Raw genomic sequence first — 17,188 nt, 5'->3', positions numbered from 1 at the left:
CAGATCCAGAATTGGAAGGACAAATCAGATGCTCTTTCCTGTCCTGTCCGGGGGCGCACCAGGAACTCCCCCACCCCGCCCCAGTCGTGCCTGTGCAATGACTACAGAGCTCCAGCAGATTCTATAAATGGCCAAGCGGCCACGGGTCGGGAAATGGGGAACGGAGGGGGAAGACGGGTGTCCAGTGAGTCAACGCGTGCGTCATCGCCGCCAGGATCCCGCCAGTCACCGCCCCGCCTTGCCCCTTCTCAGCCACCAGGGGGCGCCGGCCGCAGGCGCCGCCGAGATGTAGGATCTTACATGCGCAGTAGCGATCTGCCAATGGCTCTTTGGTTTCGACAGGATTTCAGAATCTATGCATTTAATCCTTGCCTCCTCCAACCTCTTGCCATGTGACAAGGCACAGTAGTCATTACCCCTCTCTTACCCATATCGACTTTATCTCAGAAGTGAGGAGTTAGTTAATAGTTAAGTCACTCAGCAGGAATTATTTAATTTTGTGTATTTTGTATCTTCAATATTTCACCTTGTCCTTAGCACACTACCTTAGCCTAGTCGTTCTCAAATTGGAGGATCTGCCTCCAATCCCCCCACCACACCCAGCATGTGGCATGCCTGGAGACATTTCTGTCAAGATTGAGAGGGATGCTACTGGCGTCTAGCAGAAGCATCCAAGGTCCAGGGCATCCCTCACTCCCTGTCCCACCTTGTCTTCCCCAAGAAAGATCTTGCCAGGAGCAGTGTACTTCATCGATCTGCGTGTTCTGCTCCCCACTCTGTCTGGTGAATCGTCTCACCACCCCTGCACCTCTCGCCTGTACCCCAGTTCTGTATGCACAAAGAAATAAATCTTTAAAAAAAAAAATCTTGCCAGAATGTCAACAATGCCTGGGACGAGAAACCATATTTTAGCCTTATAGAATTGACTTCTGCTCTGTCACTGGCAAACGGGGATGCCACAGTCCTGTGACTGTTTGTCCACGTATAAAAAACATATATTAGCATCCACTTCTGAGGGTGTTGTGAGGATTGAACTGACACTTGGAATGGGTCCTTGCACAGGGGCTGATGTTATATTAGCATATCATAGCCCTCCCCTTAGCACATGGCTAGCAGATTGCATGACCTTAACATATTAGTACAAGGGAGGTTGCGAACATGTCACCCAAATGCCATGACTAACATGACCTTGACATATGTGGCATATGTACATATCACCCATTACTGCTTGCAGACGTTTCCTTCAGGCCAGCATATCCTGGACAGGGACATATGGGGGTGACCATTGTCTGGGACATAAACACAGTCATTCTGTGACTCAGGTGACTTACGGGTAAATGGCGAACATGACATATAGGATGTTTGCTCCCCCAGGTTTTTATTTCTTCTGATCCTCACACCATTCTCAGCCTATTTTACAGATGTGGCAACAGAGGCTTAGAGGGGAGGGGTGTAGGTGTTGGTGTCTGCGGTTAAATCCAGGTATAGTCAAAAAATTACTCCTGTGGCTGTTCTGCCTCAAGACTGGGGAGAGATGAAGATGGCCTCAGAAACAGACACAAAAAGACTCAGATCCAGTCAGATGCCCAAAGAACAGTGTGTTGGGTGTGTGTGTGTGGGGGGGGGCAGGGGATGGAGAAGGGCTGGCTTCTGTCTGGCTAAGCAACACCCCCCCCCAAAAAAAGACTCCACGCTGCCCCCCTAGGTGGAAACAATGACACAATCAGCTCCCAATACCAAGGCCCTGACATCACAAGGGGGGGGGGTGGCTGATGGGGGGGGGCGCCCCGCCCCTTGGCAGGCCCCTACAACCAATGGGGCAGCTTTGGAAGAAGCCCGGGCCGCCTCCTGAGCTTCAAAAACATGTGAGGAGAGAAGGTGCAGAGGGAGCCTCAGCTGCTGCCACCACTACCACTACTGCTGCCCATCTCCCACCAGCATGTCCTCTGCTCACTTCAACCGAGGCCCTGCCTACGGTCTGTCAGCAGAAGTCAAGAACAAGGTAGGACTGACAGTCCTCCCACCGGGCTGGCCCACAAGACCTGCTGGAGGCCCTAATCTTAGGGTACCTTGAACCCCCCTCCTGCCTATCCTCATGTAACTTGGAAACTGAGAGGGAAGAGAGGAAATTATGGAGTAGTGGTCACCTACTTCTCTACTGATGAGCACCCTAGGGCCCTCAGCTACTGTTGGGGTGAGTGGGAGGGGGGCACACAGGCAACTGTGTTGAGAAGAGCCCACTACATCAGTTTGCTGTTAACTCTTTGTGTTCCTGGGGGGCTTATTTATTTTTTCCACATCTCACCTAACAAAGAAATTGAGGAATGTGTGAAAATTGGGGTTACTGGGAGGCGAGACAGAGAAAATGGGATATTGTGAAAGAGGGAAATAGCTGGGGAGGGCAGAAAGTGGGCATTAGAAATGGGAAAGAATCACCTTATTTTGGAGCTGGGAAGATATGCATACACCACCTTCATGCTATGATGGTCAAGTTCTGAGAGAGGCTTCCTATATAATGGGCTTATATAACAGGCGTGCTAAGCTGAGTTCCTGGACTCAGCCCCTACACCATGGGGACAGTTTCTCCAGGGAACTAATTTTATATCTCCAAACCCATGAATTAGTCCCATGAGCAGGTCAGGGGAGGCGTCCTAGTCCCATTTGACAGAGAGGAACACTGAGGTACAGGTAGTTTTTCCCCAGTAAGGAAGTGGGGGGATGGGACAGGAACCAGGGTTGGGGGGTATCCTCTGGGTTGGTGGAGGCAGGTGGGGAGCAGGCACTCTGGCCTGAAACAGCCAAGCACCGCCCCCCTCTCCCCCTCCCCCAGCGCCAGCCCCAGAGCAGATCAAGCTGCCTAGCCATATAAGGCGGCCTCAGGGAGTCAGGCCTGCCGGTGCCCTGCTATATAAGGGTTGGTTTGCTTTATAAAGCTGGGCTAGTGGTGGTGGTGGTGGAGGGGCAGCAGGACTGGGGCCAGGTGAGGGGGTTGCTCCCTTTCTCCTCTTTCCCCTCCCCCCTCCCCTCCAGGAGAAGGGCCTCATCCCCTAGGGGCTGGGAGCTTGTCTGGGCTCAGTGGAGGGTTCTGGAGAAAGGGGAGTGGGGGGGGGGGAGGCGGAGGAAGTGGAGAGGGGAAAGAGCCAGAGGGTTACAGTGAGATTCTGGAAGCCTAAGACAGAGAGAGATGGATGAGAAGAAGTGAGCTAGGGGTTAGCGCTGAATGGCAAGGGAGACACAGGACACTGTCCCACCCCCACTAGAAGCAAGGAACCTGGGGTCTGAGAGGAGAAAGACTGAGACAGAGATGGACCAGCAAGGAGCCCCACCCCCAGTCTGATCTTGAGAGATGAGGGCGGAAGTCAGAGCCAAGGAAAGAGCTAGGGGAGTGCTGACAGAAGGCACAGGGGATGGGGAGAGAGGGAAACACGCCTTGTATGGGGCAAGGAATAAGATATGGCCTCCCCCCCACCACCATCACCCAGAGACAGCGATTCAGAAAGCAGGACTGGGAGAGACAGTGAGATAGACCAAAGACAGAGCAGTCTCCAGCAAGGCAGTATTCAGGGATACCTCCTTTTGCCTGAGTCTGTTTTCTAGTAGTGGGGGGTGGGGTATGTGGAAAGGGGCAGGGCCAAGGGAAGCTAAACCCCAAGTTTGGCCTGGAGGGGTAAGCAGGAGGCTAGGCACTGCCCCCGCTCCTCCCTCCTGTAGCATGGAGTATCTTGCTCTGCACCCCTTTGTCTGCATTCTCTGATGCCAAACCTCAGAATGCTTGGAATGGGCCCCATGGGCAGGTGCCACCTCAGTCTTGGCCCTTAGTCTCTCCTCCCCCCACTCCCTAAGGATGTTAGGATAGAATTGCCTTAGTTGGGAAGAGACTAGGAAGGAGATCAGGCCCAGGGAGTCTCGGATTTGGCACAGTGAGTCAAGTCTGTGTCTTGCTGCACACTCCCCACTTCTCTCTCCCCTCCCTCAGCTGGCCCAGAAGTATGACCACCATCGGGAGCAGGAGCTTCGAGAATGGATTGAGGGGGTCACAGGACGCAGCATTGGCAACAACTTCATGGATGGTCTCAAAGACGGCATCATTCTTTGCGAGTGAGTGGCTGCATACTTGGCTTTGTGCTACCCCCCCCCCCCCCCCAGTGCTCCTGAAATGACTGTGAATTTGGAACTGTGTTGGGTGCTTTATGGCTGAGACCTTGAAAAAGTCATCAGAGGTAGCAAATAATCCCATGTCTGTTTGAAAGGCTCATTTAAGTAAAACACATCATCCAAAGTCCAAGCTGCTCTAATGGAAACTTTCAGAATCTAGTTGTCCTACCCACTAAACATACCAGGCAGACCCCTTTATGTCCTCCAGAATACCAAAAAGAGAGTCACAACTAAAAGGCAACAGGCAACAATGGCAGTTCACCACTGGCTTGGTGATGTGAGGGATGTGCCAGTTATTTTAGTAGGTTCTGATTTTCTACTCCTCTCAGAAACCAGTCACAGACAGATGCAGACCCTCACAGATTCCAAGTCCTGAATTCACATTCCACTGCCACTCTATGCTGGGTGGGACTCTGAGCTCACCAGCGTTCTGTTCATTTGAGTTTGGCCCAGGGTAGGGTGACCATGAGGACACGTGTGTGCCATTGGGGAGATTTCCAAAGGTGCAGCCTTATCCCAGACCTAGGTCCTGGAGAGGGAGAGAGCAGGAGGCATCATGCCCTACCATATCCTCTAAGAACAAGGGATGGGGAAACTTCCTGGTGTTCTAGCTTAGTTCACATTTATACATTTTATGTGGTGACTGCTGTGTACCTAGACTGGTCTAGGTCCTGTGACAGTGAACAAAACAGGCTTAAATTTAGTGAGGGAGATGAATCCAACACTAAAAAAATGATATATGCATACAAGAAATGGGGTATAGGCCAGAGGTACAGGGGTGAGAGGATTCACCAGAGACAGAGTGGGGAGCAGAACAGGCAGACTGACTGACGTACACTGCTGAGGAGAGCAGCGGGCAGGTCAGGAGAGGTCTGTTATGCCATGTGGGTCACCATCCCTGACTGCAGTGGATGCGGAGAGCTTTATAGCATTATGCTTTAACCCACTGCACCACCAGGGAGGGCCTAAATCCAATATTTGATGAAATCATCACATACTTGCCAATGGAGAGAAATGCCAGAGAGGAGTCTAGAGGATAAGGAAGAGGGGGTTGAGGGTTGTTGCTCCTACAGAATATTCTGTGAATGCTTTCTGAAGATGTTGTTTTTGCAGGACCTTGGAATAAGTGGGGCAGCAGGGAGATTGGTATAGGAAGTGGTATAGCCAGTACAAAAGCCTTCAAGTTGGAGTGCACCTGGTTTGCTCAAGGAACAAACAAGATAGCATGGTTACTAGTGAGTAGAAGGGATACGGAAGTTAGCTGGAGATAAGGTAGAACCTGGAGATAAGGTAGAACCTGTAGTGATTTAAGTTTTTATTCGGAAGGTAGTGGGAAATGGTGTAAAGTTTTGAACTTGGATTGTTTTTGAAAAGGCCTTTCTAGCTGTGAGATAAAGAAGGGTCTGTGAGAGACGAGGTGGAAGCTGGGAAATCATGGGGAGACCACTGCGAGTGCCTGAGAAAGCTGAGAGTTGAGAACTAGAAGCAGATGGAAAGGAGTCTCAGGCTTCCAGATGTCCTCGGAAGGCAAAGCCAGAGGACTTGCTGAGGGATTGGATGTGGCAACAGAAAGGAGAGGAGTCACTGGTAGGTTGGGGGCTTTTCTAGGCACACAGAAGGATGAATTTACTAGGACAGAGAGGCTAGAGGGAGTTTTGTTGGGGAAGATGGATAGTCAAAAGTCCATGGGAAGGCACACTTGATTTGAGCACCCATATAGGGAGCAGGACTGGATGGTTAAGAGCCCTGCCAGCAGGAAGGCACTGGGGAGTCACTGGCATATCAGTGACAATCAAGTGACTTAAGAGGGTTACTAAAGTGACCAGAGACTTAAGGGAGTGAGCGTGGCCAGAGGCAAAAATAGAGGTCCAGGCCCTCCCTGGTGGTGCAACAGGTTAGGACGCAGCACTGCAAGCTGGCTGCAACAGCTTCAGTGCAAGTTTGATCCTCTGCCCGGAGGTGACCACATGGCGCGGTTGACCTCTCCTGACCTGCCCACTGCCCCCTTCAGTAGTGTACTTCATCCATCTGCCTGTTCTGCTCCCCATTCTCTCTCTGGTGAAGCTTCTCGCCAGCCCTGCACCTCTGACTTGTACCCCAGTTCTGTATGAATAAATAAATCTTTAAAAAAAAAAAAGAGGTCCAAGCTGTAGGCTATTTTGTTAGAGATCTGAGAGAGAAAAGGTGACTATAGCATTCTATAGAATGTTCTGTGAATGCTTTCTGTGCCAGTGAGGTGGTCACCAGGAGACTTGGACACACTTAGAGACTTTCTGACCTGGCATTCAGTCTAGCTCCCGAGGGGGTTAGCCTCTCAGTCTTTGAGCTCTGTGTGGGCAGTGTGGTGTGGCTGTGGCTGAGAGCTGACTGCAGAGGGAAACAGTAAAAGGGTATGGCCCACCACTAGCATCCTGACACTCTGCTCTGCTAGGTTGGGAATGGGTGGGGTACTGGGATCACCTTTCACACTCCCTGTCTCTTTGTAGGTTTATCAATAAGCTTCAGCCAGGATCTGTGAAGAAAGTCAATGAGTCAACCCAAAATTGGCACCAGGTGAGTCCAGATTCCTTTGACCCTTTCAACTCCTGGCCCACGGTCCCTCAGACTTCTTCCCTACTCCCCTCTACCACTCCCCCTCCAGTTGGAGAACATCGGCAACTTCATCAAGGCGATCACCAAGTATGGGGTGAAACCCCATGATATCTTTGAGGCCAATGACTTGTTTGAGAACACCAACCACACCCAGGTTCAGTCTACCCTCCTGGCTCTCGCCAGCATGGTGAGTTTGGGAAGGGTAGGCATGGATGGGGCCTAGAGACTGGGTGGCATGTGAAGGGAGCATGGGTACGAGTGGCAGAGCAAGAGAAGCAAAGTACCTCAGAGAGGACAGTGCAGCTCCAGCCTGAGGCTCCCTCATCAGTCCCTGCCCGTCTTGCCCTTCCCAGGCCAAGACAAAAGGGAACAAGGTGAATGTGGGGGTAAAGTACGCAGAGAAGCAGGAGAGAAAATTTGAGCCAGAGAAGCTAAGGGAAGGACGGAACATCATCGGGCTACAGGTACTGCCCCCTGCTCTTCACCTAGGTGGGAGGCTGGAAGGTTCTGGATCCTGAAGGCTATTGTGGTGACAGGCTCTGGGGCCTTAACTGAAGTGTATGCTGAACATCATGCTTAGCATTTTCCAAACACTAACTCACTTCTTCAACAGTGCTGGGGGTTGGTACTGTTACTGTCATAATGTTGGTACAGATATGAAAACTGAGGCCTGGAGAAGCTAGCTTATTTGTTGGACTGTCCAGGTGATGAGTGTTCCGACTGGGATTTGAACTCTGGAAGTCAGGTCACACTGCTCTTGAACTACTTATTTCTCTGGGCCCATTTCCAGTCTGTAGCCCGACTGCCTGCTGAGAATGAGCTCTAAGTGTCCCCAACATCAATACGTATCATGGCCCATGGTAAGGCTCTGTAACCTTTGGGGTGATTCTCCTTTTGGCTCCATAGATGGGCACCAATAAGTTTGCCAGCCAGCAGGGCATGACAGCCTACGGCACCCGGCGCCACCTCTATGACCCCAAGCTGGGCACAGACCAGCCCCTGGATCAAGCTACCATCAGCCTGCAAATGGGCACCAACAAGGGAGCAAGTCAGGTGTGTGTGGGTACACGGGGTTGGGCTGTGGGGCTAGTGCCCCTCGATGTCCATGGATTGACTACAGTGTTCTCCACAGGCTGGCATGACTGCACCTGGGACCAAGCGGCAGATCTTCGAGCCAGGGTTGGGAATGGAGCACTGTGATACTCTCAATGTCAGCCTGCAGATGGGCAGTAACAAAGGAGCATCACAGCGGGGCATGACAGTGTATGGGCTGCCCCGCCAGGTGTATGATCCTAAATACTGCCTGACACCCGAGTACCCAGAACTAGGGGAGCCCACCCACAACCATCACCCACACAACTACTACAACTCTGCCTAGGTCCCTGGGCCTCCCTGCCTTTCCCCAGGGGGCTGGCTGCTGCTCTTGGCAGGGCCTAGCTTGGCCTGCCAACCCTTCCTGCTGCATGGCGTCCTCCAGCCCCCTGGCACCTACCTGCAGGGTTAGCGTTTGTGGGGAGTAGTTTGGGGCTCCTGTGGGGGGAAAAGGACCCACCTCTCTGTAGCATTGCAGGGTCCAATATCTAGCCAGGTGTTCCCAATAGCACCCAAAGGTCACATTGAACAAAGCTACTTTGGCTGTCCCCCCAACTCCCTCACAGATGAGTCCCCCAGGACAAGAAGCCCCCCAAGCAAAATCCCCAGAGCCTAGGCTCTACCTGCCCCCACCCCATTCCCACAGTGGGAGCAAACTGCATGCCCAGAGACCCAGCGGACACACGCAGTTTGGTTTGCAGTGACTGGTGTAAGTGGATGTGACAGTGGCGTTTGTGACTAGAGCACTTTTTCTATTTCACTGGAGCACAATAAAAGGCTATAAAATCTCTGAGGACTCAGAGCTGCTCTGTCCCAGCACCTGTGGGACTATGGCACATACACAGCCTTGCTAGGTGCTCTCCACCTCCCATATACATTTGCATACACACACTCACAGAAAACCTAAGACATGCACACGGAGCTCCAGGCATGTGTCACAGATCCTCATACACACACACCATGCGTGTACATGCTTGTTGCAGACTTCGGCACAGACTTCCCTTGCACACATCCATATATGTGCAGTACACATCCCTACCCATGATGCATAAAGCAGCACTCCCTCACACATGACCACTATCAGTATTAAGCATCTTATTTAAAGGAGGCAGGGCAGGACAGAGCCTTCCATGTACATGTAAATCAGAAGACTACAGAACACATAATACCTTGCTTAATTTTTTTTTTTTTTGGTGCAGAAATGATGGGGGTGGTATGCAAGGCCATGTTAGGGGTCCAGTGAGAGAAGCCAGAAGTACATGTGTCTGTCACCACGAATGCACTCTTGCCTGTTTCTTCCACTACTTTGTTTCTGAATAAACCCTGTGATTAGTTGATTGCTTTTGAGGTCAACACTCTCAGCACCCAAGTACCTTCCTTGAGCATCTATGGGAAACAGTGAAGAGCCTAAGGGCTGAGATGGGCTAGGTGGGCTGTGAATCAGTTCTGCAGCTCCCTAGCTGGGTGACCCTGGGCAAGTCATTTCCCTTCCCAAGACCTGTTTCCCTGGGGTCATAGGGAAGTGTAAATGGAATAAAGCCTCCCCATGGGAAATGATATTTGGCACTGACCAATGAGAATAGATAAACTGGCCCTGAGGTCCCTGTGGGTGGGACAAACACTTTAGGCCTGGAGTAGATGTGGAAAGGTGGAAAGGGACAGGGAAGTAGGGGAGGATGGGTACTTTAGGGGTCCAGGGCAATGGTCCCTTACTGATAGGCAGCGTGGTAGAATATTAACCTTGGGGCATGGTTACCCCACGTACCATGTTCTTAACATCCTCTTCTCAGGGCTGAGTCCTGGGTCTGGCCTGCCAGTCTGTGGACAGGGCTCCAACTTCCCCTGCCCCATTTCAGAGGTGAGTCTGTTCCCACTGTGATGTAGGCCCCAGTCACCTGCCACTGTCAAGGTTTCATGGTGAGGATGCAGCAATACGGGGGCACAACAGTCTTCTCCCTGCTTCCCCAGGGCAGCTGATAAGGCAGGAACACAGGCAACTGCAGACACATATCCCGGAGGACCTGCTTATGACACAGCCTTGAGCCTTGTAAACCAGATTCCAGGCGCTCTTGGCTAGGCTACCCTGAGTCTTGCTCCCCTAGGGCCAGAGTGGGGAAGCTATGCTGAGGCTCCACGCCTGGCCCAGGGCCCTGCCTGCCTGGGAAGACAGCACCATATTTGAACTTGTCCTGTGAGACTAGGTTGGGCGGAACCTGGCACAAGTCCTCTCTCCAGTGGACCCTAAAGGGCACCCCCCACACTAGGTACTGTCTAAGGCTCTATCCAAGTCTGCTGGCTCCTGCCGTGACTGAGGACCTTACTTGGGTCCTTGGTGGATGGGACAGAAGCCCCTGGGAGGGTAATATGTCAGGTCAGAATGGGCTGGGGGGTTAGGTGGGGGGTGGGCTCAGGCAGCTGGACCTGGTAACTAGGGCTTCCAGTGAGTTTCCCATTTTCCTTGGTTGTTCGCATCCCTCACTACACTGGGTGGTTCCAAGTCACTTGAACTACATCAGGCTCTATGCTCATCAACCATGAGACCTCCTCAGGGACATACCCATCAGTCATGTTCAGATGTATTCTTTCACCACATCCAAGCAATTAGTTTAGTTCTGACACTATCTGCCTGGTGGTAGTGTCAGATTCCAAAGGGGAAGGACTCGATCCTACAAGACTGCCTGCTCCCCACCTTTAGTCAACAAGTCCAAATTATCATTTGTGCTTCTAAACAATCAGCTATACATTAATTTCCCAGGACCCCCTCCTCAGGTTTGACTAACTTACTAGAACAGTTCACAGAACTCAGAGAAGTATTTACTTACTAGATCATCCTTTGTTATAAAAGGATGTTAATTTAGGACAGCCTGATGGAAGAGATGCATGAAGCAAAATTTCTATAGAGTTTAATCATAGCCTCTCCCCCCTTCTCAAAAGTGATATGTGTATAACCTTTCTAGCAACGGGCCCTACCTAGAGGCTATCTAGTGCCCCATGATAGCATAAACGCAGCTGTGCTCAAAAGGGGTTCCTTATGAATAGCAAAAGACTTATTAGGAAATTCCAAGTTTTAGGAGTTCTGAGGCAGGAACCAGGGACAAAGAAATGTTTCTTTAGCACGTAGCTAAATCAGACTCAAGCCCTAGACAAAGGTCCCTTGCTCTTTTACAATGCCTCTCTTATCCCAGTATATCCCAGGATGACCTGGCTCCAGTCTTCACAAAGAAGAAAGATTTCAGGTTGCAGAGCCAGACTTCTGGGCTCCATGCCCAGTTATGTTGCCATTAGCAGTGGGCCCCTGGATCAGTGGCTCACTCTGGTCAATTTCCTTATCTTCAAAAACTGGGCACCTGCCCAATAGGCTTTGGAAATATGGAAAGGAAGGTGGGTACTCTATTCAAATAGGCCAGCTACTGGGGAGGTGGCAGGCAATTCTGACAACAGCATCTGCAATGGCATCTTCTTCAAGTCACCCCCCTCAAGCCTTCCCTGACCACACCCCAATTCTGTCAACTTGTTTGTTGCGACTGCTGTAAAGGCTATGGATTTCTTATATCCAGTAATACCTGTGTGATTAAATGTTTGCTGAATGAGCAAGACAGTTCAAACTGACTGAACCCTACTTCTGATGGCTCATCAGATTGCCCCTGACACCTCAGCCTTCCCTTCAGCCCTCAGTAATCCACTGGGGCTGACCCAGAGCCAAGGAAACCATAGCCATTCAGGAGTTCCCTTGATACTTTATTTAAGGGCTTGTGACACACAGCTGTTCCTGATCCAGTCCCTCCCTCCTCTACAAAAGCAACTAAAATGAGAAGAGCTACCCTGTCAGGGAAATTGTGCAACTGTGGCTTTGAACCCTAGGCCACAGGCTTTGGAAATATGGAAAGGAAGGTGGGTACTCTGTTCAAATGGGCCAGCTACTGGGGAGGTGGGACAGTCTGCTGGACATATTCTTGTCAGGATATCAGGACAAGGACCCAAGAGCCAGGGGCTGGAGGAAGGAGCAAGTAAAAGGGTTTTAGAGCAAAGGAGGCGGGTTAGGCCCCTGGGGCCCAATAACCCTTCAGCTCTACCCCTTGCCCACAAGCAAAGCTCCAAGGCCATACTTGCAGCCATACACATTCACACCCACTAAATACTCACACCCACAAGGCTGCTAGACAGTCCTAACCCCACACCCTGAACCTTGGAATGTCTCTGGGTTGGTACTCATTGGGTGGGTGCTGTTAGGTGGGGCTGCAAAGTGTGGGAGGGTCCTCTTTGTTGTTACTGATTGGCTGCCTCGCAGGCATCTATCCAATCACTGTATACATCCACTGGTTCTGACAGATCTGAGTGGCTCAAGTCAAGGGTGACTGATAGTATTAGGGATCCCTTCCCTTGTCTGCACATGTCAGAGTCCAGTCATGCCCCTACACTGCGTCCTACCACCAGTGGTACCCTCCTCTGGGTGGCCACAGGCTGCCCCAGGACACTTAGTGCAGGGTGCCCCTGGCCAGGTGCCCTTGAGCAGTCCAGCCTAGGCAGGTGAACCCTGACTACCATACCCACATCCCCTGAAAATAGCCCAGCTTCCCAAGGATACAAGTGATGGGTGTCTGGAATTCCTCTAGGCACACAGTACAAGAGATGACTCCGGTGTTTCGGGCACGATCCCTGGAATGTGAGGGATGTGGAGGGATAAGGTGAATGGGGAGACCCGTGGGTGATGTTCCCCCTGACTGGGAAGGCCTGGGGTAGAATGAGGGAAGGTGGAGATAAGGGAGCATCCTGAGACAGGGAAGAGAGGGAAGGCCCCGGGAGGCGGGATCCCTGGCTTCCCACCCCCACTCACATTTTTACATCACAAGACTTCTCATGGTTGCAGAAGGGGCAGGTGAACTGGGTCTCCAGGGTACCCGTCATCTTTTTCTTGGGAGGTGGCTTCCGTTTTGATTTTCTGCGTCCCATATCTGTAGGAGGATAAGCCTGGGGTGGGGGACAGAATTCGGTGACTTGTGGGACTCACACAGTACTCCTGTTCAACATTCTAGGAAACAGCCCAGGAAGAAAGCCCTGTCAGACCATGGAGAAGGGTGAGCTTTCACAGGGTGCTGGAGGTTAGAGTGGGGAGGGGGGGAGTAGATTCCTGATCAGGTGGCCTGGGTTCAACCCTGGCTTCACCACTTACTGTGTGGCCCTAGGCAGGTTACCAAATCTCTCTTGCCTCAGTTTCCTTACCTATAAAACAAAGATAAGACTATTGGTTAAGAAACAGTAAATACTAAGCACAGAGCCTGGGTCATCTCTGATACTTCCACAAGAAGCTACTATTCCTGGTGAGGATGACAACAGATTTTGCCAGTATTGCAGAACCAGGGAGAGCAAGTGCATGTGGAAGAATGACACTTAGGGGCTAGAGTTTCCAGTCTCTGGGCTGCCTCTTTGCAGATAGGGTGCTGGTGCCGAGAAGCATGGCAAATATTTCAAGTAGAAAAACAGCACATGCAAAAGCTCAAGGGAAGGAGTTTGAAGCCAGGGTCACAATCTGAGGACCTGGCAGGAGGGAGAGAAGGGCAGACTAAAGAGAACACTGGCAGGCAGGAGGGCTTCACATGTTTGGATGAATCCTGGATGAAAAACTGCTTTGTGTATGTGTTTTTAAAAAGATTTATTTATTTATGTGCAGAAGAACTGGATAAAGGACAGAAGTGGGGGATGTGAGAGGATTCATCAGAGACAGAGTGGGGAGCAGAATAGGCAGACTGACTGAAATACACTGCTGAGGTGAGCAGTGGGTAGGTCGCGCCATGTGAGTCACCCCCCTGGCCAGGATTGAGCTCCTGCTGCAATAGCTGGGGATAGCTTCATAGTGCTATGCTTTAACCTTCTGTGCCACCAGGGAGGGCCCCTGCTTTGTGTTTTAATTTAAGAGATTGAGGGATCAAATTCTTAACAGACTGTTTCTGATTCACTGAGCAAACAAAAGTCATTAGCAGATTTTAAGGGATCAAAAATCAGACTTCATCTGAACTCACAAATTATTTGGGATGAAGAGACAGTGGTAGGTGGGAGAGATTGAGCATGATGAGCAAAGGAAGAGGCCAGGATGATTCCCAAGGTTGTGGCGGGGAACAGGATTGGTTGGCAGGGGGAAAAGGTGGAACCATTCTTTGAATGGTTCATATGAAGAATAGGGTGCTGGAGAAAATGATGGGGTTGGCTGCTGACAACCAGAGACAGATGTCTTCCATACAGGAGCTCCCAATGAGCCATCTTCCATGCCAGGTGCTCTGGGTTCTGAAATCATGATCTGTGAATCTCTTAAGGTGCTGCTCTCTGGCTACCCTCGGCTACGCACTCTACTGCTGGCTTTAGCATAATGTCTCCTCGATAGGGGAGGTTGCAGCTTTGGAATAAAGGTCAGATTCCATTCATAACACTGAACCCTTTCTACACAGCCCCATTCTTAAATGACTGCTTCTGAATCACTGAGCAAACAAAAGTCACTGGTAGAGAAAAGCCACAAGTACCCAGGACTAAATATGTGGCCTTCCCTCCTTTGCTATGGAAGAATATCCACACTCTCCACAAAAGTCCCTTGTAACTTGGATCCCGACATATTTTCTCTCTCTAATGGATATGAAAAAACATTTGTTACTGTCTTTCACATCATTAAAAACATCCACCAAAACCCGCGGGGATTACAATCGAGATGGAAAAAAAAAATGTGCAAAATGATGTAAAAATAAACTTTTATAATAATTAAAAAGATAAAAATAAAAAAACAAAAACAAAAACAAAAAACATCCACCAACTCTTCATCCTCTGCAGCCTTTTTAAGTAGAACTGGCAGCATTTACTGTCTCTGTCCCTTCCCATTCTTTCTCCATGCCTCCCAGTCCCTCTGCTGCCCACCATTGGGTAGTCGTACTCCTCAGGATGCTGGACACCTGGGTTCCCTCCTCCAGTCCTTCCCATGGGTTCTCAAGGATCTGTATCTCTGCCCAAGCTAGACTGGTTGCTTCTTTCAAGTCTGTGGTTGCTCTTCCCTTCTCTAATTATATTATACATGAGCTGTTCATTTTTGGTGCCCCTCCCTCTCAACTACACTTATCTCCTTGGAGATCCTGTCATGTCTCAGGGTTTCAATTGCCTCCTCCTTCAACTGCAGACTCACCCTTCTACCTGTCTTGGTCACACTTCCACTTTGATGCCAACAAAAGTTTAAATGCAACTTATCCAAAACCAAGGTCCTGACACGTCAACCTGCTTTCCCATGGTTTCTAGCAGACAGCAAACCCATCTTCCTCAAATCCTGTGAGTCATTTTTGATTACTCTTTCTCTTCCCCCTTATCTGATCTTGATCTTCCTTCTCTTGTCTCTAAAAACATGCACTTCTGGCCTCTAACTTACATCATGGTCTGAGTCCCAAGTTCTGGTCATCTCTATCCTGAATTATTACAATAGCCTCCTCATCTCCCTTCATCTCCAACCCCAGTCACCACCATCCAAATTTAATTCCATTTTTGTCTTTTCTTTGTACCCCAGAGTGTAAAAGTAGATAGAGATGGTCAACAAATAGTGCTTAAGGAATGAGTGAATCTCTGCTAGGACCCTGGGCTAAACCACAGCAAAGTGCAATCAGGGTAGACAAGGTATCTGCTCTTGCAGAACATATATTCCAGGGGAGACACACCCTTAACAAGCTAGTAAATGAAATAATTTCAAATACTAGCAAGTTGTGAGGTTAGCAGGACAGAGATGAGTGACTGAAAAGGGTGGAGGGAGGACTCTTTCTAGGTAAGAATCTTTAGGCTTAGGCCTGAATAATGAGAGAAGACAACTACATAGAGTAGTTCTGGTATTGGAAATGACAACTGCAAAGGTTCTGTGACAGAAGTTTTTTCCCACAAAGTTTCCTCCCCTCCTTAAACACCCCCCACCCCCCTAGCCGACAGGTATCTGCTGAAGCTCAGTGAGGTAGGTAGGTATAGTATAGATGCAACAGAAGAGGAAAGATGCAGCACCCTGCGACCTTTTTTGGAGCTTGTACTCACTTTTCAGGGCAGTGTTTTGTTCTGTTTTTTCAAAGCTTGGCTCCGTGTACCACCTGCAACAAAATCAGCGAGTGCTCGAAAATGCAGATTTCTAAATCTAACGTCAGAACTCCACTAGAATGTCAGTTCTGCAGGAGGGATGGGGAATGACATGCCCACTGATGAATGTTCAGGATAGTGGCCAATACACATTACTCTCAATAACTAAGTGTTGAATAAATAAACCCTAAGTAGGAAGCTACGGATGGGTAAAATGGGCCTCTTTTTTTACCCACTGACTATAGAACCCCCAACTTCACCCCAGAAAAAGGGTCTGGTGTGCATAAAGACTCCTAGGACCTCGGCCTGTCCAGTGCTAAGTGCACCAGGGGGCGGCAGAAGGGGTCAGCACCTGACTGCCGCGACTCAACAGGAAACGGTCCCTCACCGCAGGGAGGTCCTCTTCGCGTCGCCCCTCGCGAGGCTCTGCGGTAGGAGCCAGGCTTCCGAGCAGGCGCGCGCCGGTTGGGATCCTGGGTAAGTCAACATTCCCGTTATCCTATTCCGGAAACTCCTGGACCTCTCTTTCAGGACGCCCCCAATTAGAAGGACACCAGTACCGGCCGACCCCAACACCCGCCCGCGTGAAACGTCACCTGAGCTCTTCTTTCCTCGTTGCGACAGCCTCTTTCACCAAGGAGACAGTGATTTCCGGCTCGCGCAGGAAGCGGAAGTCCCTCTCCATCCCGCCCTCTTCGGACGGAACTTCCTAGTGATCAGGACCCGCCTCCTTTAGCGTTTTAGCAAGCGTGCGCCTACGGGACTGTGTGTGTTGCCTGAAAGTGGGCGGGGTTGAACGGGTTTGTTACCGCGTGGTCGGCGGCTGCTTGTGGGCTGGTTCCCGGGGTGGCTCTTCTTGCCTTTCTGGAGAGTTGGGTGGCCGCCCAGACTGAACCGGTCTCCTTGCTCTCTGGCCGCCGCTACATCTCCCTGGCACGGTCTCATGTATTCTGTCCCACTCCAAACCCCAAGTTCCTGCAGTTCCCCGAGGTCTCACTTCTCCAAGGGGGAAGCTTGTACTAGTAGCTCTTCGCAAACTTTAGCAAGAGCCTATAAATCTTAATAAAATTCAGGTTTTGAATCATTAGTCGAGAGTGGGGCCTGGAAGTCTATTTCTAACTAGCTCCCGGCTGCCTTACTATCTAACTGGTCCAGTTTTGAGCTTCAAGATTGTAATAGGTAAGTTAGCTTGAGCCAGGTCACGTTGGGTTTTGTGGATCATGGTAAGGACGTTTAAAATGGAATTTTAGCCATGAAGTGATGTTTGGTT

General features: G+C 50.4%; 2 protein-coding genes across 10 annotated transcripts; one reads left to right on the top strand and one right to left on the bottom strand.

Annotated features, from left to right (window-relative positions):
* The first annotated feature begins 1,896 nt into the window (after positions 1-1,896).
* CNN1 (calponin 1, basic, smooth muscle) lies at positions 1,897-10,733 on the top strand. The gene is made up of 7 exons (XM_004688996.2): positions 1,897-2,002; positions 3,977-4,098; positions 6,642-6,708; positions 6,797-6,934; positions 7,101-7,211; positions 7,654-7,800; positions 7,880-10,733. Exons 1-7 carry the CDS (start codon positions 1,940-1,942, stop codon positions 8,123-8,125), a joined length of 894 nt encoding a protein of 297 aa, XP_004689053.1. The 5' UTR covers positions 1,897-1,939; the 3' UTR covers positions 8,126-10,733.
* An 801-nt stretch (positions 10,734-11,534) lies between these two features.
* Positions 11,535-16,591, bottom strand: ELOF1 (elongation factor 1 homolog (S. cerevisiae)). 9 transcript variants are annotated; one of them, XM_012729337.1, is made up of 6 exons: positions 16,515-16,591; positions 15,880-15,932; positions 13,010-13,059; positions 12,674-12,791; positions 12,425-12,495; positions 11,535-12,170 (listed from the first exon to the last, which is right to left on the bottom strand). In XM_012729337.1, the coding sequence occupies exons 4-6, from the start codon at positions 12,787-12,789 to the stop codon at positions 12,106-12,108; spliced, it is 252 nt and encodes an 83-aa protein (XP_012584791.1). In that variant the 5' UTR covers positions 12,790-12,791; positions 13,010-13,059; positions 15,880-15,932; positions 16,515-16,591; the 3' UTR covers positions 11,535-12,105. The 9 variants fall into 9 exon arrangements, with proteins under 9 accessions (XP_012584791.1, XP_012584788.1, XP_012584789.1 ...); XM_012729334.1 differs by having other exon boundaries at positions 12,674-12,807; positions 16,515-16,590; XM_012729335.1 differs by lacking the exon at positions 16,515-16,591 and adding an exon at positions 16,271-16,395 and having other exon boundaries at positions 12,674-12,807.
* Positions 16,592-17,188: the final 597 nt, after the last annotated feature.

This window comes from Condylura cristata, unplaced genomic scaffold (genome assembly GCF_000260355.1).
Source record: "Condylura cristata isolate star-nosed mole 26May11 unplaced genomic scaffold, ConCri1.0 scaffold00025, whole genome shotgun sequence".
Classification (NCBI taxonomy): Eukaryota; Metazoa; Chordata; class Mammalia; order Eulipotyphla; family Talpidae; genus Condylura; species Condylura cristata.
The sequence above is the reverse complement of the archived record's forward strand: the minus strand, read 5'-3'. Positions and strand labels throughout refer to the sequence as shown.